Source organism: Phalacrocorax aristotelis, chromosome W (genome assembly GCF_949628215.1).
Source record: "Phalacrocorax aristotelis chromosome W, bGulAri2.1, whole genome shotgun sequence".
In the NCBI taxonomy this organism is placed as follows: domain Eukaryota; kingdom Metazoa; phylum Chordata; class Aves; order Suliformes; family Phalacrocoracidae; genus Phalacrocorax; species Phalacrocorax aristotelis.
Genome location: NC_134310.1, coordinates 5,973,965 through 5,997,615, shown reverse-complemented (window position 1 = coordinate 5,997,615; position 23,651 = coordinate 5,973,965). Strand labels below are relative to the sequence as shown.

Sequence of the window (23,651 nt, the reverse complement as noted above, 5' to 3'; positions counted from 1 at the left end):
GTCCAGGGTGCAGACAGGTTACACCTTCTGGCCACATCTAAGCAAGATGTGGCCTGATGTCCCTCAGGCATGTCCTGTACAAGCCATGTCCTACACCCAGGCATGATCCCCCATGTGTTTCTGGGTGCCACACGGAGAACCTGTGAGGGCAATGGTAAGATTTCCCTCTTGAAGCATGACTGTAAGGTGGGTCTCTGCTTTTCTGCCACCAGACACTGTATTTCTGGCTTGGGTTTTGGGAAAGGTGCCTACCTTCCTGCCCCACAAGAGGAGGATGAAGACAACCTGCTCTCCCCTGAAACCTGCTATGAGTGCAAGATAAATGGCTACCCCAAGAGGGGTCGGCAGCGACGCAGTGTCAATGGCACTGAGAAGCACCAGGTAAGAAATCCGTGGCATCCTGGATGGGGTGGAGCAAGGCAAGAGCTGGGTCACTTGGGGGGTAGCTGTCTGGAGTGGACCCCATGCAGTGTGCCACTCCTAGCCATCGTGTGTTCCAGACAGAGGTGGCAGCTCACTCTGTACCTCCCCATGCTGGGCACTTGGGTGTTTGGGGACGCCACTGAGCGCAGAAGTCCTGCAGAAATGGGAAGTCTTTCACAATGCATTAGGGGAGGACAGGACAATCTTAAGTGACACACACTTGTGTGTTTTGGCCACAAATGTCTGGCGATACATGCAACCAAGAAATAAAGCACACTTGCACACGCCCCTTGCAAGGGGTGCTGACGGGGGAGCGGTTCACATAGGGCCATAGAGGACTGTCAGCACTTACTGTCTGACTCCAGACTGAACCTGTCACTCTAAATTCAGGTTCTTCCTTGGGGGGAAGTTCTGGCCTCTGTCCAAGGCTCCCCCCAAAGTTCACAGGCCTGGGCAGGACAGATTGGACTGGGAGGTCATCATGGGCCCTTCAGGTCTTAGGAGGAAAATTCCTCTGAAGTTATTGGTTCTTTACCTGAAGATGAGGGCTGTGTACTGGCTGGTTCTGTCTGAGCAACACAAACAGGGTACCAAGAAATGCCTGAAGGAAAGCAAGGACCATAGAAGTCATAGTCACTTCTCAGAGCAGCTTTGGGGTGGCCCGTGGGGCAGAACTCTAAATCATGTCCTCCCTTCACCTGGCCGTGAGCTTTTCTTAGTATCTGTAAGTAACATGCCTGGTTCCTTTTGAAGGATGACACTGTGAACTTGGCCAGCATGGATGTGGATGCTCCTCTGTCCATGATGCTGAACCTCTCTGACCTGGCTCACAAGGAGCACATCCTGGAGCTCCTGCCAGCTGTGGAGCCCCTGGAGAATCGTGTGCGGTACCTCATCTCCCATGGGAATGAGGATGGCTACTTCCGCATCCACCAAAAAGAGGGGCTCAGCTACCTGCACCTCGGCCGCAAGAAAATAGTGCCTGGCACCTACCTGCTGGAAATCGTGAGCGTGCCCCTGTACCGCAAGAGGGAACTGCAGAAACTAGAGGCCAAGAACCACCTCAACTACTTAGCAGGGGAGCTGGGCCAAGCACTGAGGATGAAGCTCCAGCTCCAGCTCTACTAACATCCATGAGATCCACCCACCCAACCGACAGTACAGTCCTTAGCCTTGCCATCCACACCTGGAAACAACTGCCTCTCCTCTCGCTGCACCCCCTGCCGCCACCTCCCCCGCTGCACTGAACAACTGATGGGAAATGTCCCTCTGGGCTCAGCACTCACCTTGGCCATGCAGGGATACTCCGCTTCATGGGGTGCTTGAGTCAAAACCAAGCCACACCGCATAAAAGCTCATGAAAGCTTTGCCAAAGGTTCAAACCTTGTTAGCAGGGACTCCCTCCCGCTGCTCAGCTCCTGCCTTTAGCCAAGATACTGTTAGTCTGAGCTGACAAGGGCGGTACCATGGGGAAGCTGCCTGTCCTTCATGGTCACAGGCCATAAATCGCCCCACAGCCCAGGAGATGTGAGGGGGGCTTGGGGGAGCTGTGGCACGGTGTGGTATTAGTGCATTTCCCAACAGCTCTTGTTCCTCCTTTGCTTCTGCATTGTCGAGATGGTGCTGCAGAAACCATCCCCTACCTACCCTGGCTGTGCTCTGTCTCTCTCTGTCCTCTCCATGTCCTCTGGTCCTTTTGGGCTCCTCTGTCAAACAGAAAAGGTCACCTCTGAGTGATGGGGGAGTTCAGGTTGCTAACCTCACATCACAAAGCAGCCAGGCCACAGGACCACAGGCTCCTGTAGGGAACCTAGGGTTTTCACACCGCGGTATGCTAAACACGTGCACGCCCTCCAAAGATTGGAGCTGGAAGGGCTTTTCCAGAGCTCCAGCAAGTCCAGGGGTTAAGGTGTCCTTCTACAACTGAGGAGGAGCTCTGGGGAAAGGCAAATAACTGCGTTGTTGAACGTGGTTGGACAAACTAAACCGGCAGGAAAATTGTCATGAGTCTGGTAGAGAGCACCTGGATGCTTCCCATGCCAGAGGGGATGGAGGGCTTGGCAGGAGGTGTGTGCGTGCTGAGGGGCAGATTTCCCGGCCACCACCGACCTGAGTGTTTGAAAATCCTGTGAAAAGTTTCCCACCAGCAGGAGCAAGATGGGGATGGGGCCAAGGAGGGGACACGATCTCTGCAGCATGGCAGGGAGAAAGAGACAGGGATAGCCAGAGCTTCATTTTGCAAACAGTCCTTGACTCCGAGCCACCCCATCTGTGTGACTCCAGTGCTTATGGCCAGATCCCCCGCAGTGAGGAGCACTTCTGAAAACAGGGGCTGCAAGTTGCTCCCCTCTGGTTGTCACATACATCTTGGTCGGTCCAAGGTGATAACCAAGACGGGCAGTCTCTGGTGAATGCAGACAAACAAAATGCACTAAAAAGAGTCTGGAAAATATTAATTAAGTGAATGGAGGTCTCCCTGCTGCCTCAAGTAGCCTGTCCAGATCATTCTGTCCAGGTGGGCTTTTCTTCCTCCCTCAGGAGTGTCCTTCACACAGCTGGTCTCTGCAATGCCATTTCCTAGTTTTGCATGAATCTCTTCTCAGTTCTGCATCAACCCTGTGCATCGTCACAGGAAAGAAAGGTGCTAAATTCACTCTGGTGACACACAAGACTACCTTATCAACAAGTCTAAGGTGCTTTCGGCTTTCAGAAGCTGGTGCTGGTATCGAATCGTCAGCGTTAGTGCACTGTATCCATCCACCCTTTCATATTTATGTATAACCACCAAAGTTATGATTGCTCGTTGTTGTGAGGAGTGCATATTCCTGTAGCTTTTTTTTTTTTGGTACTTGGGGGGGGTTGTTTTTTTCCTGGTACGCTGCCGCCGCACAGGTTGGGGGAAGCGTATGTATACTGTATTTGGGCTAATGTCAAACTTGAAAACTCTTTTGCATAATGCAGCTCCAGACTCTGGATTTTTGCAAGAGTCCCAGAGCTTGTGACAGGATGGGTGGCCTGATATTTGGGGGTTTTTTTATTATTTTGTTTTGTTTCATTTTTCCAACAGGTCCTTTTTTTAAAAAAACAAAAACCAAAAAACTATTAATAATAATAAATTAGCAGAGATGGGTTTGTGTGTGTGTGTTGAGCCAAAAGCCTCAAATGAAAAAGCTCAAGGTTTCCTTCATTCCTCTCTGGTGCGGTGTGTTGGTTTTTTTTTTTTTTTAATTGACATTTCTTGCTGGTTGGTTGTTTTTTTTTTGGGGGGGGGAAGCGTCGAAACCCAAACCCTGTGCCCCCTTGTCCCGCACAGAGAGGTGGCTCTTTGTGGAATTCCTTTTTGTATCAGAAGCAACAGCAACAATAAAATTATTTTGGGTTACGTGGTTCCGTGTCTTCCTCCTCATCTGGGTGCAGCGGCGGCAGCACCGTGCCCGTCTGCCAGGGCCGAGGGGCGGCGGGGGGGCCGCGGGGGGGGGCAGCCTGGGAGCGTGACAGCACCTGTCCTAGCGCCAACGCGGAGGGGGGGGCCAGGCTGCTTTCTTCTCTGTACCCCTCAGCGACGCAGTTTCACTCTTCCAGCCTCACCCCAGCTCTCCCTCCGCGGCATTTCTTAGCACCCCTGGGGGCTTCGGGGTCCTTCCCAAAGCCGCAGAGCACAAGGCAGATGCAGCAGGAGGGACGGACACATCAGCAAAGCCTCTCCTGATCCTTTGCTCTCTCCCAGCACAGGGAGCCGGAGGAGAGTGATGCCGGAGGTGGGGGCTGGAGACCAGCTCGCTGAGCCCGGCGGAGGGGTGTCTGCGCCCCGTCGTTGCTGCTGGGCTGGGGAGAGCTTACAGGGAGACGGGGGACACAAAAAGGGCTGGCGGAGAGGAGACAAAGGGGACGCAGGAGAGCAAAGGCAAACCTGCGGCTCCTGCCCTGCGTGCCCCGCCTGGTGCGGTGGTGAGGGAAGGCACTGCCTGTGCTGTGGTCACCCTGGCTCTTCCCGCTTCGAGGAGCAGCACCATTCCTGCTGCTTGCCAGCGGTTTTTGCCGAGCGGTGGTTGTGCCGTCGTGCGATGGGGTCGTGCGATGCAGGGTTTGTCTGGACTGTGCAGTGAATGGTATGTGCAGGATGTGCGATGATACTGGTGCTTGGCCAGAGAGCATGCCATGTGTCCAGCAGCCAGGGCCCAGCTGGTTGAGTTCAGCTCAAACCCTAGTGCCAGGCTGATATTCTTGTTTTTAGCAAACTCTTCTTGGCCTCCCATTCTGGATGCAGAGCCATGGGCCACAAGAGGGCAGGCAGGGCTGCAGCATCCCCGCAACTGGGAGGGAGCCCACCGCCTTCCTGGGTGATGGGAGAGCAGGGGCACCACTGGGAGGGGGGGACAATCACACAGTGAAACCTGGGCAGAGGAAAACATTCTGCCGGTGAGCTCAGACAGCTGGAAACGGTCCCTCTAACAGCCTCCTGGGCTTGGCAGTAGTGGAGTGGTGTTAGACTTGTGTCCAACAGTGGTGCCAGAGGAGGCGCAGAAGCAGGGTGCACTGGGCTCAGGGACCCACATCCCGCCCATCACTTCTCTTCAGCACCCAGCAGTGATGCCTTCCTCCATGTCAGTGCTCATGCAAAACTACGGACTCACCGGGGACCACCTGCACCCACAATCCAGCCGGTCCCTCTGGACGCAGCAGACGCGACCAGGCTGCTGCCGGCCGCTTGTCAGGCAGACCCAGACTGATGTAGGAGACACGACGAGGCACAGCCCTGGGTCCCGCGGCGGATGGAACAGGCTGTGACTCTCCCTGCCCAACAGTGCTGGCCCAGGTGCCATGCTGTGGGCAAGGCGCACCTTCTGCATGTCCCTGGCAGAGCACATGCCCGGGTACAGGTCGCCCACAGCACCAAGGCCTGGGGCCGATGCTCCTATCCCACATGTCACCCATCCCCTGCTGAGCAGCTCCAGCTTGTGCTGGGAGATGTGGGGTCTTGGCCTAGACAGAGATGGGGCAGCCCACCATTGCTTGGGGAGCTGCTGGTACTCCTCGAGTGCCTGATGGGCCGCATCAAAGAGCAGAGGAAGAGCTGTGTGGGGTTAGCACAGTGCAGCTTTATTTCCATGGTGGGGGAAGAGGTTCTCCCCCATGGGCTCAAATCCCTTAGTACAAACCTTCTTACTGGCCCACAGCCATAACCCACTGTGGCTTTTGCTAGCCCTGTGGCTAGCTGCAGCACCCCTGCTCAACAGGCATGGTTCCTGCAGAGGGGCAGGGGGACAGCCTTGTTTGCCCCTTGGCTACTTACACAGCCCTTCTGACACCTGGATGCATGATGGCCAGGAAAGGGCCGGCCGCCCCCAGCAACCCCCTCGACGTGGGGAGGCCACCCAGATGCTACTGGAGCAGGGACTGGCCAGAGCAGGACACCAGTGGGAGGCTGCCAGGCTTGGGCTGGCTGAGGAGCATCTCCCAGGTGTTATGTGGGACCTTCGATCCCTCCTGGGAGCCCAGCAGGGCCACCCAGGCAGGTCTGCAGGTAACTGCGTGATTGCACCTTGCTCAGACCATTTTCACCAGTTGGGCAGGGACAGGTCACTATGGTGTAAAGCGGAGAGCAGGCTGCAGGGCTGGATGCCAAAAGGGGTCTGCGCATTGCGGGGGGTCTCCATCTCCCCCCTCACTTGGCGGGGGGGGCACTTGGGGCTGCCACACAGAGAGGAACAAAGCCAGCACTTGGGTCTGGTGTCTATAAACCCCCTGACAGACACAGCTCAGCTACAGGGACACACACACGCACTGGACCACGGTCAGCACTCCCCAGAGGACACAGACGAGGGCAACGTGGGGGGCAGGAGGAGGTGGGGGTCAAAGCTCTGGCCTGGCAACAGGCAGAGCCACCCAGACCAGGAGCCCCACGGGCCGTGGCTGAGGGCAGGTCCCGCCATGCCCTGCCCCATCGCCTCCTGCCCCTCACTGCAGCACGCCACGCTGCCCGGGCGCATGGTGGGCAGCAGGGACCACGCGGAGACATAGCAACCCTCCAACACATCTCTCCAAGAGTCCTGCAGACTGCGAAGAGAACTGAAAAGTGCTTAGAAAAGAGAGAAATCCCTAGAAAACCCACCCTGGACAAGAGCCCGACCTCACCTCCCTGCCCAGAGCATCCCTGCTGGCCCAGGGCAACACCACAGAGGAAGGGGGGGCCGGGGCCGGGGCCAGCTGGGGTGGGAGGCACACAGAGCACCCAGGCTCGCCCCATCCCTGCCCTCTACACCAAGGCGTAGTCAAACTGGCCCCTCTCCAACCCCTCCTTGTGGTCAGTCCAGGAGGAGGCGGGCATGCGGCTGTAGGGGTCCAGAAGGATGCGAAAGCAGCGCACCATCAGCATCACCAAGAAGACCAGGAGGAAGATGACAAAGGCAAAGACGGTTTTCTGCTCAGCATCCATACCCGCAGTGCTGGCTGGGTGCTCCACCAAGGAGGGGGAAAGCAGTTCATAATCCATCGTTGATGCATCATTCATGGCAGAGGCGAGGAGCGTGTGGGCAGGGAGCGTTCGGCTGCCCCAGTACCAGGGCAGCCAGCTTCAGCCTCCCACTGTGCCCACACACCCAGAGGTTACTCCATAGCCGCCGGCGCTGCTATGCCAAGATCAGGATTCACTCCTGCCCGGGCTAAGAGCTCCTGGAGGAGAAAGCAGAGGTGGTGAGGGAGGAGAACTTGGCCATGGACGACACCAACTCTGCTAAATAACCAGGGGCAGTGAAGAGCAGGGACATTCACAGGTGGATCCCTGTTTTTCTAGCAAGCTCAGGAAGCCACTTGTGATCACATTAAGGCATGGGATGGGTGGGCATCCAGGGCACTGGTGCAGAGTTTGCCCCTCCAGTCGTAAATCCCCAGCACTCCTCTGGAGAGGGTGACCAGCTATCAAGGCTGATGCTGCAGGACCCTCTTTGGACCAGGTGCCCTGAATCACAGGAAAATTCACACTGAAAATGACCTCAGCTGTGGGAGTCAGAGTGTGCTGCTCAGGGCTTTATCTAGTCTGGTCTTGAAGTTCTCCCAAGATGGACACAGGCTTAGAGTTTGCCCATTCACGTGATGGACATGTGTCCAGCTGCTGTATTTCCCTTGGCACAGTGACCACCTTTGGTTTTGCACCAGGTATAAAAGGAGCTGGGTCCCAATGGAGAAGGAGGGCACCTACCTCACTGAGGCTGCATGGGGCCACTAACATTTCTATTGCAGCAGGAGGGGAAGGCTGTGTCCAACCAGCCACGTCACTGAGGAAAGGTCTCCAGGGTCCAAATTTCTTGGGCTAGGGATGCAAATCAGAAGGACAAAGAGAGCAAAAGAAGTTAGAAGGACCACAAAACAACCCAAGGCACCTCTGAATTTCTCAGTGTCTCTTGTCTGGATGGAGGTCACCTGGGGGAACATCCACACCAACCACCCATTGCAGCACCCTGGAGCCTGAGTGCCCTCAGTGCTGTGGGGACTCCAGTAAAAAATTAAAAGCCGCAGTGGGAGATATCAGGAAAGAGCCAGAGCGTCCCCCTGACCCCCCCCCCGTGCAGCAATACTCTGTCTGGGAGCAAGAGCAGTAGGAAAGTAAAAAGCAGAGTCCCGTGCCACGGCCAAGGCTCCCAGATGCAGACCAGAGCAGGTTCCACATGGCTCTGACTCATGCTAAGGACCTGCTCACTTTCCTTTATCTGCAGCTCCTGGGACACCACGAGAAGCAGTGCTTGCACGCTTTAAAAATAAAGGGCGAGAGCAGCAACAAGGTGAACACATCTGCCCTCTGGCTTGTCACCCCAGTTATTTGGTACTCTCCCTTCCCAAACACATCTCTCGTGTCTAGACTGGAGATGGGGCGTTCTCTTGGTAGGTGGCTGTGCAGCACTGAGGCGTCCACCCCTGACCCACCTTGGGACAAAGGCCACCACAACGCCCCCGCCCCTGGCGGTGGTGAGCCCTGAGCTGGCATCCCTGCATCAATATTTGGCCAGGGTATCTCTGAACCCCCAAACCCTGACCACCCCAAAACAGCTGTCTTGGCACTGCCACTAACACCAGCTTCCCCGTTACTTGCTGAGGCTCCAGAAGTCCTCTGGGGCTGAGCGGGGAGCTTTGTCCCGGCTGGTCATAGGTACGCTATTGCAGGGAAGTTCCCCAAAGGGAAGCTGTACCTACATCCCGCATCACGGTAAGGGGGCACCGGCCACCCCTAGTGTGATGCCATCCCAAAGCGCCTCAGACTGTCAAGTTTCCATCACGCCGAGGTTTATCCCTCCCCGCCCCCCCTACCCCCAACCGAGCATGGAGTGCAGGGGTAAGTCAAATAAGGCTCCCATGGCACGGGTGCCACATCGGGAGGGCAGGAGGATGGGGCTGAGTGAACTGAGCTGGAGGAGCTCCCACCTGGGCAGAGATCACTTGGGGTCTCCCCTCCCCAGCCAGCGGGTGATGGCTCCGTGCAGCACCACCTAGGGGAGGAATACCCACCCATGGAGGACCCTTGATGGGACAGAGCATCCCACTCCTCTCCACGAGGTCTTTGGGAACAGGCACAGCTCCATCTCCTCGCAGAGCTCCTGGTGCCCTGGCGGCCCTCAGGAACGCCCTGGGCTTTGAAAGCATTGCTTTGCCCGGGCACCGCTGCACCCCTCAGCTCAGGGGGGATTCATGCTTTCCATGGACACGGCTGGGTTAAGAAAATCCACCTTCATGATTCTCAGTGACCTGCTACAATATAAGTGACCCAAGCACAAGTCATGTATCTGGAGGTGCCCAACTGACTCACATCAAAAGTGCAGGGAGGAACAGGCGCTTTCAGGACAAAACACAAGATTTTCTGCTAAAAAGTATCCCTAGTATTGTATCCTATAATATTCAGGATAAAGGATTTCCCTCACGTTTGGGATATGTTGCTTTTTCATTCCCGTGTGAAGGATCAGATCTTAATTTCCCGCGAATTTTGAGCAGAACAAGAAACGGCTGATAAGACATTTAAATGAAGGCAGCTGCTATTTAAGGAACATTTGATTGAGTTGTATTAAGATTCATGTTCCCTTAGTAACTAAAAAGAATACCATGAGCAAGGAAATCGCTTAATAAGGACAGAACTCACAAAGGAAGAGGATCACCGTCAACAATTCGGCAGCACTGTGATGAAATTTTTCTGGGTATGAAACACGAATTAAATGTTAATTTGCGAATGGCAAATAACTAATGAGATACTTATTTCAAAAGAAGTACAGAGCAGTGTTTACCGATGCAGGATGCCATCTGGTGTGGAGGGCTCACCCTTCCCACTGCAGACACCTCCAAACTGAGAATCTGAGTGGGCAGAGAAGGGAGGTTATGGGATCTCAGCGGGGATGGGGCTGCACAGCGCTGGCATGACTCAGCCCGCACTCTGGACTGCACCCAGACACTTCTGCTAGCACCAGCTTATTCCACCCTTTTCAGTCCTTGCAGGTTTTTGACCAAGAGATAGGTAGTGGATGGGAAAGCACAAGAGCCTGGAGGAGTGAAGGCTGCGGGGAGACCTGATTGCAGCATTTCAATTCTTAAAGGGGGCTTCTAAGAAACACAGGGTAATGGTTTTAAACTAAAAAAGGAGAGATTCAGACCAGATACAAGGAAGACCTTTTTTTCACAGCGAGGGTGGTGAATCACCAGCCCAGAGAGGTGGGAGATGGCCCACCCCTGGAACCATTCCAGGCCAGGCAGGACGGGGCTCTGAGCAACCTGATCTAGCTGAAGATGTCCCCGCTCGCTGCAGGGGGTTGGACTGGATGGGCTCTAAAGGCCCCTTCCAACCCAAGCCATTCTGTGAGTCTATGATTCTTAGAAGCGTCCAAAGCAGAAACAGAGCCTAATTAGGGAAAGCAGCTGGAGAAAGTCTTCTGTGACAGCCAGAAAGCAATTTCTGGATACTAACATTTCGAGTATTGCTTATTTCCAATTTACAGTGGAGTAACCTTGCTCAGAAAAAGAAGAAAAAAAAAAAAAATCTGTTCCTCCTTCCAACAGTTTACTCCCACCAGCAAATAAAAGATGAAGCTGGAAGCCCTGGCATAGCCGTGCCTCCCCCTGCGCCAGCGCACAGTCCATGCTCCGTGCGGCTGCTGCGCAGGGGACAGTGAGCGGGAGCCCAGCTCTGGATCCGGGGGCCAAGCGATAAGGCAGCTCTCCAAGGCACGGGTAAATTTGTCTCAGGGTGCTGGGAGGTCAAGTCAGCTTCGCAAACCCGGCACTGAAAGGTGTGTATTTTATCAGCAGGAAGTAAAAAAAGACCAACACGATTTGCACAATAAAGCAGAATTGCACCAGAAAGGCTCGATCTGCTCAAAGAGTGAACCTGGAAGATGACAGGACATGACACAGGTGTCGTGGATGCAGGCCAACGACTAGGGAATTACTCAGTTTACACACTTTTAAATATACCCAACTTAACACTTTTAAATAGACATTTGCAATTATATAACAATGAGAAATGAGACTAATGTCTTAAAAGGAGAAAGCGGAGCTAGTTTGGATGGAAGAGAGCTAGGAGGGGCTCAAATTCAAATGAAGCTTTTGTAGAGACCAGAATAAAATGTCTTCACACAGAATAAGAGCTGGAGCAAATTCATTAGGAGGGTGCTAAATTAATCCCACTTTGAAAAGCACGACCCTACTGTTGCTCCCCATACAAACCTATCTGAGACATCTAGGAGAAAAAGTCAAAAGGTAGATGCAGCCAGGGTCCTGGCAATGCCTAGCAAAGATGCTTCTGTGGCCAAAACGAGCAGGGCAGAGGAGCCGTGTGGCGCAAGCACTAACCCAGGGCTCCAGCAAAGGGCTGAGAGCACATCGCTGCTCTGTGGGAGCCAAGGGTCTCACGGAACCTGGCTGCGTGTGCTCCCCTTGGTTAACATTCATTGCATTGCTGCACATGGTGCACAACCGCCTGTTGCAACCAGACAGCAAATGCGATCGCCAGGGAGATACGAAAGCAAACAGCCTCGCGAGGATTGCAGGCAAACAAGTTCCTGCCTAAGTAGGAGGATTTCTAGAACCTAAGCTCCTTAGAGATGGGAAAAGGCTTTACTTGCAAGTGCAGCAGGGCTGTGGTTGCTCCCTCCGTCTGTCCACTTCTGTGCTTCCAAAGCAAAGGGTCTGTCTGTCCGAGGCCGGTCCGCTCACCCCGGCTGGGATGGAGGCAGCTGGACGCCTTTCTGGGAAGTGCACCCTTGTGCTTGGCACTGCTACATGGAGCTCGGGAAGCAGCTGAATTCTTGGCAGGGTTTACATTGCCTTTTTCAGTAAATGCTGCTGCTGGGTCAAACGAACGAATCCCAGTGGGTTCCTGCATGGCTGCCAGTGTAAGCACGACCAGAGGCTCGGCCAGGGGAAGCTGATCCTCCAACAGGATGCAGATCCCTGGAGCGACGAGCTGCACTGTGTCCTCAGAGGCGTTTCTGCCCCATATTAAAGCACATTGTGAACCTCCTGGCTGACAGATGCTGAGAACACAGGGCTTTGTTCTCTAGCTCCTTTATGGGATGCACGCTTGACCTGTGAGCAAACAGGGCTAGGACTATCCAGATATATTTGTTTTCCCTTCCTATGCATCCTAAAGCCAAATTGCTGTGCTGTCCCTGGAAATCTGCTCCTGTCTTTGCCACCAACTGCTGTACTTGTTGCTGCAGGGCTTACACAGGGGCCATCTCCTCTGTCCTTCCTCAGCAGAGAGTGAGGCCCAGCAGGGACAAAGCTGTGTCCCATTTCAGGAATCCAGATTGCTGGGAGAGCAGCATGTGCAACCTCCCCTTCCCAGCCTCCCTTCTACAGCTGTCAGGGAGGTGCCTGAGCCCTAACCCCAGCACCCTCCACCGAGCATCCCCGGCAGGGAGGGACCCTCCTGGTGGGTATATACATAGTACAGATAACGCTGTGCCCCAGAAGGGATGCTGAGACCCTCCCTGCCTTCTCTGCCTTCAGCCTGGATGTGTCTGGACCACCTACGGGGTGCATCTCACCCTGGCAGTACAGGCAAACACCAGGCAGCCGCCCAGGGACAGGCAGTGCCAGTGTGTACCGAGGTACCACAACCCACGTCTGGGCTAGGGAGCCTGTTAATGCTTGTTACCTACAGCAGGATCCTGGGGGCTCCTCCATGAACCTCTTACATCTCAGCCCCTCTCCATCACGTGGCCCTGCGAGGGCTCAGCATATGGACAGGCAAGGACATATGTGGTCCAGGAGACATCCTGCCATGAGTCTGGACCTGCTTCCAGCTTCTATGCCCAAGGAAGATCCCAAATCTCAGCAGGACTTCCCAGTTGGTCTGAGGTATCCAGAGGACCCCTCATGCTCTAAAGCCTGCTCACAACACCTCTCCTCAAGCACCTGCCACCACAAGGACTGGCAGGACGGGCTGGGACTCCGGCCCAGCCCAACACATCTGTACCCCAAACCCTGATGTAAGAGCTTGGCCAGTCTTCTGCTAAACCAGCCCATGGCTAATGGGAAGGCCACCTCCTCCACCACTGCCCCTCCAGTCCCGTGCAGGCACGCATTGCACTGAGCCCAGCAGTAGAGGAAGATGAGCAGATCCTGGACATGGAGGGGAGGACCGAGCAGATCAGTCCAGGGCAGGAGTTTGGGACCCTGAGTGTGAGGGATGTCCCATCTGCTTTGATGCAATTGAAGGGGGCAACCCATCAGCCAAGGGGGAGGTTTAGCCCAGCCCCAGCTAAGCAGAGATGCTTGCCCCCACGCCCAGTTCCAGGCTCTCTGATCCCTGGTCCCCCTGGGGGGCACGGGAAGCCTGGCCAAGTGCAGGGCACAGCAGCACACCCGTCACATGCCACCTCTCCTTGGTCATCCCAGAGCACATGGAAAACCCACCACTGCCAAACCAAGCCACCCAGGAAGAAGCTAACCCCCCCCCGAAAGGTTACTCCCGACCACCCCACCCCAAAGCCCAGCCTCCTGCCCTCTCCATCCAGACTTGACAAATGCCGTCGTCAGAAGATACGCTAATCCCCTGCACCAGACAAACAAAGCCAGCCCCACCTCCTGAGCCCACCAGTACGAGGGGTGGGGGTCCCTGGCAGCCGAGCGCAGAGGGAACTACCCCCCCTTGCACTCCCCAGCTCTGCTCCCCACAGGATGAGCACTCGCGAGGGCAGGGGGCATGGACGGTACCTGGCTGGCATGGGCTCCCGGCTCCATCACTTGCCATCCTGAGGGAAGGAGCAGCCGCCTCTCTCCTGGAGAGTGCACAGGGAAGGCAGCTGCTCTTCACTCACGCTGGAGCGGGTTCCTATGGCGATGCAGAATCAATTATAATAAAAGGTGGAGCACAGCAATTGGAGACGAAAGAAGTTTCGTGAGCTGCCTGCCTGGGAAAGCCAAACCGTGGGAGAGCGCAGGGCTGGGGGCTGAGCCTGCCCAGCCCCAGGCTACAGCTCCTGGATCCTGTGTTCCCCCCACCAAAAGTCTCCCTAATCCCCAGGGCAACGTGCCTGCATCACTGCCCCTCCAGGACATCCAAGACCCCTGTCTGTCCACAGTGTCCCCATGGCTGTCCCAGACCCACAACCCTTGTCCTGGCAGCCTGAGGTGCTCCAGGGCACACCCCTGCCATTCAGGCCACTGCCTGCTGCTCCCAGGACAAGGGACTGTGCATCAAAGGGACGCTGGGAGCACGGCCGACCAAGAAGATGCTCAAGGGACCACAAAAATCTCACTGCAGCCCCACGTGCACCTTCCCACCCCAGGCTCAAGCAGCAGTCCAGCTTTCTGGGATGCAAAATGCTGCCAGGCTTGCACGGAGTCACACCCAGCTCACAGGGAAATGTGCCCAGGCTCTGGGAGCTCTCCAGGAACCTGACTACACGCCTGGACCTGAACCAGTGTAACCAGGGTGATGAAGTTAACCAAACATGGATGCTGCTATACCATCCAGCTGAACATTAAGTCTGGGAACAGTCAATATATTTGTTAATCTGTAATTCAGTCATTAGTTAATCCTTAATGTAAGAGATAATGTGTTTCTGTCAGAACCCCTCCTTTCCGACTCAAAGCCTAATTTTAGATCCCAAAAACCCTCACTCCTAGTGCTTAGGGTCTAAACCTCTATTTTAAGGGTTAAATTAAAGTCTCACATTTAGGTAGCAGTGTTTCAGGGTATAAATGGTTGGGAGTTACTAATACAGTCTAGTGCAGCTCAGCTAAGGCTGGGACCCGGAGCCGAAATTTAGCCAAGATAAGGAGGTAGCTGAAAAAAGAACAGCCTGCACAGTGACTAAACCTTGTTGCTTTGGGGGAGTCAGAGAGGCCTCGAGATGCGAAGGACCTAAACAAAGTCATGATGACATTTGGCCTTAAGAAAAGCAGCCGTACAGAGCCATAAAGATAAGGAACTGCAGAGCAGAGACTAAACCAGAACAGACCATCCCTCAAGGGCAGCATGTGCGTCATCTCAGAACAGAGACTGCATGAAAACAAGGGTTAACTAGCGGACACAGGGAGAAAGAGTATGTCCTTCATCCAGAGCCCCCTGACGACCACCCAGAGACACCAACAGGCAGGCGCAAATAACATCTGAATATGTATACCTTTTATCAGAAAGCTAATGAATATGTCTATGAAGCATGTGCTGGCACAAAGAGATCTGACGGGATGCACGTTAGGAGGAGCGATCCCCCGTGCATCCGGCGCTGTAAATAGAGAGTGCCTGCCTTTTCACACTACATTGGTGTTACGAGGTTTATTCCCGATGTCGGTGGCACCAGGAACCCAGCACAGCCTTGCTGCCCGCCAGTCCCGCACAAGCTCCCGGAGGATGAGCGTTGCGTCACTGGCTCTGCCTGCTGCTGCCTCCCACCTGCCTGCCCTCCCCACCTCTGTGAGCCAGATCTGTGTGAGCAAACTCGAAGGATGTATTTTTCCTCTCTGGAGAAAAGTAACAGGAGCTTTGCAGCCTGGGCTGAGGTGCAATTTGGAGGAAGAACTAGCACCAGTTGGTTGGTCGCCACGACCAGGACAGACTGACCATGGGGTCATTACCCACACCCAGCTTCAAGGCACATCCTCAATGCTAAAAGATGCAGCAATAACAGGTTCCAGGCCCCCGCCAGGGGGAGGTCAGCAAGTGAAAAATGACCTGCAAATATTTACTTGGTCACACCGTGAAAACCCCTGAGCGCTTGGCGAAGCCTGACTGTCTGAGCTCCTCCCAGGGCCCCAGCAAGAGGATTTGGCCATTCCCAGCCACTAGGAGAACATTTTCAGGTCAAGCCCTGGGAGCAGGATACCCCTTTGAGCACACTTTCTCCCTTTATCCATCACTGCTTTGGCCACGTAAGGCTGATGGCACCTGCTGAGCAGCAGATCATTGCACACGCAAATCCCCGTGAAAGAGAGAACAGAAGAGAGCTCAGGTCCTGGCGTACAGGAGCCCCAGGGGGATGGAGGCAGGTAGGAGGAGGAGGCGACTTCATGTGAGGGGAACTGGGGTGGACACCCACTGCTACCTGCTCTGGAGAAAAATGGACTCACCCCTTCTCATCCGGGTGCTCAGGAGGGGACAGAAGAGACTCCAACTGTCTGTTGGAGGCACCTAGAAGGGTGGATTAGATGCCAAGGTTGCATGTAGCTGCTGGGAGCTGATGCAGTCCCTCCCCATGTTGCTTCCTCTTCAAAATTTCAGCAATTTCCCCAGTGCAAAAATTCATCCTGCAAAAATTCATCACCAAACCATAATATCAAACTCCTCTGTGCGTAATGGTACCAGAGGAGCATAATTGTGATCACCAGCCCCTTCAGCACAGTGCAGCATGCCCCCTTCCTAAAATGAGGTGATTCACTGTAAATATCTGGAAATAACGACCCAATTTCCTGCACAATCCACCTGAGCTGCTAATTGAAATGGTTTTTCTGAAAGGTGCCTACAGAGAGCATTCTCACCCTTAATCAGGGCAGGGAACGCTCCCTGCCTGGGGCAAAGGGGAGACAGGACACATTAGTGGCCTCCCTGCAAAATTAATGTTGCTTTGCTAGTCTGTCCTCTGGCAGGACTGGGAACTCGTGAATGAACAGCTCCTGAAGGCCTTCTTCACATCCACTCACGGAAGTGCCATGGGAACCTTTTGTCTCAGTGGTTCCACTGTTTGTGGGGCTGTGTCCCCTGCAAGGCACGGGACCTGCTCGTGCCGAGGATCCTTGGAGCCCCCTGATGGGTACCCACTGGCAGAGCATCCTCCATGCAGTCCACCCCACCCCAACCCAGCTCAGCCCAGTCCATTCCAGCCTGGACTAGCTCAATGCAGTCTAGTCCAACCCAGTCAAGCCCTGTCTAACCCCCGCTTTGGCCCCACAGCTGCGATTTTCAAGTGTCTCATGTACCACGATCAGCCAAGCAACCTTGCCACATCTTGAACAGCACAGGTCCCAGCCAGGATGAGACCTCTGAGCTGGTCACACACCAGCACAGTGTCTAAACTCACGATAGCAGCTGGTCCCTGAGACGGTGGCATGAGTTTTCATCATTTCCAGCTGTTGCTTGATTTTCAGACCCAAATTTCTGTGGACTTCTCCATGGCTCATTTGCCCCATCCCTCTCCGTGTGACCGCGTCCTTCCCAGCCACCCTTTGCCCCAGGCTGTTTGGTTGTGAAGAAGGGAGCACAAACCAGCCCCTCTCCAGGTGTCCTGGCACTCTGCGTGCTTTCTGGGAAGAGTTCTGCTCCAGCCTTTGCTACCGTTCCTAAGCCCGATCTGTGGAGAGGGGTCCTCGGTGCCTCCCCCGCCGTTCCCCGCTCTCAGATCAGCTGGGTGCAATGCACAGAGCTGCCGTGGAGACCCAGGCTGCAGCCAGCACCCTGCACCAGCCCAGAAAGGCCCATCCCGTGCCCTGGGGCACCCTCTGTCCTGCAGCTCTGCTCCAGGGTGTCTGACTGTGGCTGCATCTCAGTGAGCTCCTGCTGATTTTATCTCCTTTAAACTGATGAGGGTTGGCTGTGCAAACACAATTACTTCAGCTGAGGGCCCTCCATGAGCTGAGCCATGTCGTGTGTTGGACAGGAATTCCCTTGCTGGGATTGCCTCCAGCAGAGCAGGCTGCATCTGTGACACCGACTGGTTTCTTCGCACTGAGCAAGAGCCAGGAGCAGGGAGAGTGCTGAGTATGCAGGTGTCCAGCAGTCCACACCCTCCCAAACGCACAAGGAGCAGAGTATCTGTGAGCAGCAGCAAAGCCTGGGTGCAGCGAAGACCCTCACTATTGCAACCCGGGTTGCTCTGGAGTCTTCCCCGCGGAGCACAAAACCACACCAGGCACGGGGCGGGGGGGGGGTCACTCCTTGCTGCAAAAGTGGCAGCAACTTTTCCTGTTCTGCCTGGTGGCATCTTGCAGAGGCCAAGCAGGTCTCCTCCAGCCCAGAAGTTTCCAGCGCTGGAGGCAAAGAGCCCGTCAGAGCAAGGCTTCCTGACCAAAGCAACAGACCTTGTGCTGGCACCCCCCAGCTCTGGGGTCTGCGTGGGGAGGGCACCTCTCCCTCCTTCAGGGAACTGGCAGCAGTACAGGCACAAGATGGCTTTAGTGACTACATGTGCGGGTACCCCAAGAGCAACGATTCTGGGCAAGTCACGCATGTGTCCCTTAATAGTCAAGCCAATAGTCAAGTGTACACAGGATCCCAGGTGCAGTATAGGCAGGCTACCAGCCCTACAGGACAAGACCTGTAGCGCACGCCCAGTAGCTCTGCCATGTCTCCCAGGACACCTGCAGGCAGCTGGATGGGTGTATGTGTATGATTGCGTGGAGATGAAGATTTCAGCTGTATCACTGCCTGAGCTGGCCACCTACGCTCCAGACAGGTGGGAAATATTTTTAAAGATTATCCTTAAAATAATAACAAGACACAGTAATGGACTATCTTAACTAGGATGTGAAACCAGTGCAGGCCACGCTGCGAGCTGCGGCTGAGGGCCAGCGTAGCGTGTGCGCTCACCTGCACGCCAGAAAGGGCTGCGCTGCTGCAGCCGGGTGTTAGAGCCTGGGAAACCAAGACTACACCTAGCCTAAGGAAATCGTTGTCCTGGGAGCTGCTGCCTGGGGGCTCCTCTGCCTGGTGCCAGAGGAGGTGGAAAAAGCGCCATGAAGAGAAGAGCAACACTGGAGCATTCAGAGTCTGCTTGTGGGCTGTGGCCCACCAAGCTTTGAGAGGTGCAGAGCTTCCCCGTCCCGTCCCGTCCCCGCCCCCGCACCCCTGGGCACCCCTTCACACCACCGGCACATCTCCCGCAGCCCCCAGCACGGCTGAGCCCACCAGTGCGGCGCCCGACCAGCCTGCACGCACACCAGGACGTGTCCCAGGCTTTGAGAGCACAGAGCCCCCTTCTCTCCTACTTTTATTTGCTGCGCTGCACTGATCCTCGCCCTTCCCAGCACCGTACCCTCGTCCTCTGTCCCTGAGCAGGGAGAGGAGCCCTGTCTGTGCTGGGAGCCTGACTCCAACTGCTCTAATACTTTTGTATTAAGATTCCTTCCCCCTCAAGTCTCTCTTAAAAACTACATGCCTGGGGGAATTGCTATGTGGGGAGCTTCCCACTCTGCCCTCCCTTCTTGGAAGGGTTTCAGAGTTGGAGGATATCCTTCTGCTGAAAATTTTGCCTCTTGCAACAAAAAACACTGGATAAGCCTCAGGGAAACTTGGGACGCAAGTTCCCTGAGGCACACGGAAGACTCTGGCATTCAGAAATATCGATCCTGACTGCACCTCAGAGCATGGATTTAATACCGCACCACAGCCTGCACAGTCACCGCCCCAGCTAAGCACCAGGAGGGGTGGTCCAACCTTTACATTATGCTAAACTAATTGCACCATGGAGGCAGCGAGGGAGTTTGTTCTGCCTGGACTTAAAGGACTTGATAATTAAATGAGGTTCAGCTTTTGCATTATCTCACCGCTCGGCCAAGCACTTTTGAAAGAAAAAAAGCAGAGTGTTTCTCTAATCAAAAATCTATTCACCTATGAAATGCAATAAATCTCAGAAAGGGATCTAAGCACTTTTTTTTTAGTGCTGACAAAGTGATATTGTAAAATACTGCAGTGGTTGCACTGGGTAAAACCCTGTGGCATGGAATGACTGTTTTTGTCTTTGAGGACAGTGACTGCAAACGCACACTTGGATGCTTCGGTTCAAGGCAAAAATAGTTGCCCATGGCTCAGTGAAAACCATTCTTTATTCATGCAGGTTTTACCGATTAAAGATTTAAATTTGAATGCCAATGGCAATTAACAAAAATTAACTTCTGACATTGCGAGACTGGATTGCAGCAAGCGCTGCTGCTGCTGCTTCAAAAGGGCTGGACAACTCGGAACGCTTCTGGCCTCTCCCTGGTCTGAAGGCAACGTGCTGAGCTGCTGCAGGCTGCCAAAGCGGTAAGGATGGAGCCAGGTCAGATGCACCAACTCCCTTTCTCAGCCCCCTGAGACCGGCAGGACTGGTGGCCCGCTCCCATCCCCTTTCCTGGAAAGTACTGAGTGCTGACCTGGACCTTCCTCCCGTGGGCTGGGGACACATCTCTCAGCACGCTTGGGTGACAACGAGGGAAGAGCGTGTCCTTTCCCGCGCTCATCCAGAGCACTGGGGAGGAGCTGACTCCTCCATAATGGCCGCTGATCAAGCAGAGAATTGCACCTCATTACTCTTTCCAGCGAGCCAAGTTCAGCTTTGCAAAGCGTTTACCGATAACATGAATTATGCTTTATAGTTGACCTGTTCTTTGATATCTGCAAGTGTTGTGACCTCTCCCTGGCCCCAGCATCTACCAAGAGCTCCCTTAACCATTACAGAGAGGAGAGGAAGAAGGAGGAATCATGGTCCTTCAGATACTCCAGCACCCGTAGAGTTCATGACAGTGTCACCTCTGAGTCCTCTGCAGCCAGGGACTGCCACAGTCACGGTCAGCCCTGTTAAGGACCAAGTCATGCCAGGGAAAGGGCACAGGGATGTGCTTCCTAGGCCAAATCTTGGAGGGCAAACAGGCAAGCATAGTGCAAAGCAGAGGTGGTAAGACCAGCTGCCCTGGGCCCCAAGCCCAGGCATGTTCCCTGCCTGTTTGCATTGGGTGAGACAGAAGCATCTCAAAGGTCACTTCTCTCTGCTCCCAGAGGCTGCTGCTGTCACAAGTTCTGCCTAAGAGACATAGTTAGTCTTAAGAAAATCGAGGATGGATGTGTCACCAGTTGCTGTGGCTTTGATGGCTGGCATTGGTCAGCAGACTGTTGATGATGCACTAGCAAGGTCTGCTACTTGGTCACCTACGTTTGTCCAGCTTGGTCATTATGATTCTATTCCACTGCCAGTAACCAAGAGAAAGAGCGAGCAGAAGGGCTCATGGGGCCGGTGCACAACCTGAGGCTGGAATGCAAATTTGGAGCTGCCACAAAAGACCAGGCTTTAAGCAAATGGTTGCTGTCTCTTGAACCAGCTCCTCCTTGGGGGAAAAAGTTCCCTTGGACTCGGCATAGCCCAAGCCAAAGAAGCCCTTCCCACACCCCCGGCAGGCATCCAGAGAAGCGACTCTGCTGTCCTCACCAAACAGCAATGCCAAAGGGTTGGCCAGGTCATTGGCAGCTCCTGGATTAAGTCCCCAAATCCACAGCTAAGGAACCTTATTGATGTTGCAAGGTCAAGCCACTTGAAAGCTGGGATTTGCCAGACAGAAGGTTGTCTCAGTGACTTTAATTAGACCCCCTTCTGCAACAGCATTATGATACAGCAATTAATGGCAAAATCACTCACTATTTCTTCCTATGCCTGGGAATCTGTTCAGTATCTCTGCTTATTTTCCTTTTTCCACATTTGGCCTTGCTGTTCCACATGCTGCATCCAACCCTGTTTGGCCTACAGGACTGTGAAACCCCTTCACATTGCTATGGTGGATTCAAGCTCCAGGTGTGCTGAAGAATCACCCCCCCAGGACAGGGGGTGAGGACAGAGAGGGGTTCTGGAGGAATTTGTTGCTGGTTTCAGTCTCATCTCACCAGATGTATGAACTGACATTTTCTTCCCATGGACACATGTGGGCCAGTGAAAAGGTAATCATCGCAATGTCTTGTTTCAGGTTCTATTCTAAAAGACAGAGGTTTTATTTGCAACAAGAAACATTCCTCCAATTTCATTTAAGCCAGGTGGTTTTTTTTTTTAATTTTGAAGGAAAATACATGCCCGGTGGTAGCTTTACAGCAAGCCCTTGTAAACAGGTAGAGCTGGGCACAGTGACAAGCAATCAATATATGATTTTACAACAGAAGCCACCAGGCAACCCTGGCTCTACAACGGACAGGAAAATGAGGGAAAACCTGATCTTTTTACCCCAAATCTAGCACACGTGACTGCTGAGGAAGACAGAGCTGCAGGAGCCCTGTTACATGTGCCACGTTGCACAATGGATCTGCTGAAGTCCTTAAAATACCAGCTCTGCACCTCCTGAGATGGGAGGTTGCTTTCATGCTCCTTCCCCTCATCGGATGGTCAGGGACCTTCTCATTCCCAGCTCCGTTTTCTCCCAACCAGGTCCATACAGAGATGCCCAGACCTGCTCGTCACCAGGGATCTTTCCTGCCTGTGTGGCGCAGGCTGAGGCCCCCCCGTGTGCCCGCAGGCAGGACAGGGGATGGGCTGGGACCACAGGGCTGACGTGAAATGCCGGCTACTGCTGTGCTGGGGGCCAGAGAGAGAGCATGCCTGCTTCACTCTAATTAGTGTGAATCATTAAATAAATTGTCCCCTTCCTGACTTCGGCATGTGTTAGTGAAATAGCTCTATCAAAGCTGCCTTGTCAGGGGACAAGAAGTATCTTTCTGTTGGGATTATACAGCTGTGGAATTATCCCTTGCCTTTGACAAGATCAATTAATTACTTCAAAGTCATTTGCAGTAATAAATTAACTTCTCTTCCTTCCTCCCTGTTAAGCTGGAGTGTAGCTGCTGCGTAAATAGAGGTATCTGGGCAGACACAGTGCCCAGCTTGAGACCCCCGTGGCCAGGCTCTGAAGCAGATGAAGGCTGAATTTTGCTCCTTGGAGGTCTCTGCTGGGTTCCCACAGCTCGCTGCAGGTCTGCAATCCAGACATGCAGGAACCTGGGCAGCTCTTAACGGAGCTCCGGGGTCTCCCTGTCCCCGGTTGTCACAACCATGGATGCACACATGCTCTCCCCCACCCCCCTGAACAGGCATCTTCAAGCCGCAGAACAGTTCACGCCTTGCAGCCCAACTCATTCATGCAGATGGGGTTTACCTCCCTGTTTCTACTCAGACGCCAGTTAAAGCAGCACAGAGAGCTGCCCCAAACTGTCCCCGTATCTCCCTGCGCTCCTCCCAGAGGTGGCCAGGGCAAGGGCTCCCTGCCTGGGGAGTCTGTCTTGGGCTGGGATGTGAACACCTGGTGGAGGCTGAGAGGCTGGAATTTGTCCAGAGGAGGCTGAGGAGGGGAAAGAGGTCCTGCAGCAATAGTTTCCAGGGGCCAGGCAACACAGACAAGCATAAGGAAGGAATCCAGACCTTGAGTCCCAGGAAGAAGACTCCTGAGGTCTCTTCAGACAGCCCACTAACAGGGGGAACGAGGATCTGAAGCGAGACCAACAGAGGGGGAATGGACCCACGGCTGTGGATAATTCCTACAACCTTCAGTCAAAGCCGGCCATTTTCTAGTTGAGCCAGGGTGGTTTTCTGATAGACCTGCCGGTAAATAAAAAAGCATGAATGCAAAGCTGCTCCCTGCCCAGCTCCCTGCCCGACTGCACTCTGGAGTGTTTCAGGGGTGTCTCCTGCTCCAGCCCTGCCATCAGTCCTGCCTTGAGTCTTGGCTGTGCAGAGGCGGGACGAGCACTGGAGGGCATGGGCACGGCAACACCAACCAGGGCCCAGGCTCTTGGTCCCACCAGCCACATGAGGACAGCCCTGGTGACTGGCTGCCTCAGGCATGCATTGGCAGCAACCGAGCCACCAGCCAGGCAGTTTTCTCGTTACTCTTTTCTTGCCATGGGCCTACACAAGTAGATTTTGTGTCCAGTCTAAGACAGGCTGCTTCCTTGGCCTATCCTCCTCCACCTGGGGACACCCATCTGCCTGGATCTGGAAATGGTTCTGTCAAACCCAGGCCCAAACAATGGCAAAGGGAGGAGCATCTGAAAAGCAACGTGGTTTTCAATGGATATATTCAAA

General features: G+C 54.3%; 2 protein-coding genes across 6 annotated transcripts in view; one reads left to right on the top strand and one right to left on the bottom strand.

Moving 5' to 3' along the window:
- Positions 1 to 3,805, top strand: part of FBN3 (fibrillin 3) — a 115,964-nt gene extending 112,159 nt beyond the window's left edge. For all 3 annotated transcript variants that reach the window (XM_075077991.1, XM_075077994.1, XM_075077992.1), the window contains 2 exons: positions 213 to 381; positions 1,177 to 3,805. In XM_075077991.1, the coding sequence (XP_074934092.1) occupies positions 213 to 381; positions 1,177 to 1,551 (544 nt within the window). In that variant the 3' untranslated portion in view covers positions 1,552 to 3,805. The remainder of the gene's footprint in view (positions 1 to 212; positions 382 to 1,176) is intronic.
- Positions 3,806 to 5,508: 1,703 nt separating this feature from the next.
- Positions 5,509 to 23,651, bottom strand: part of CTXN1 (cortexin 1) — a 44,527-nt gene continuing 26,384 nt past the window's right edge. The window contains exons 1-3 of one of the 3 annotated variants that reach the window (XR_012657737.1): positions 11,516 to 11,839; positions 7,622 to 7,732; positions 5,509 to 7,095 (exon numbers count right to left, since the gene is read on the bottom strand). Coding sequence is in view for 2 of the 3 variants with exons in the window: in XM_075077243.1 (XP_074933344.1) it covers positions 6,680 to 6,934 (255 nt within the window). In the remaining variant the exon portion in view is untranslated. Of the gene's footprint in view, positions 7,096 to 7,621; positions 7,733 to 11,515; positions 11,840 to 13,617; positions 13,736 to 23,651 lie in introns of those variants that run through there. The other 2 variants (XM_075077243.1, XM_075077242.1) reach the window with 2 other exon arrangements.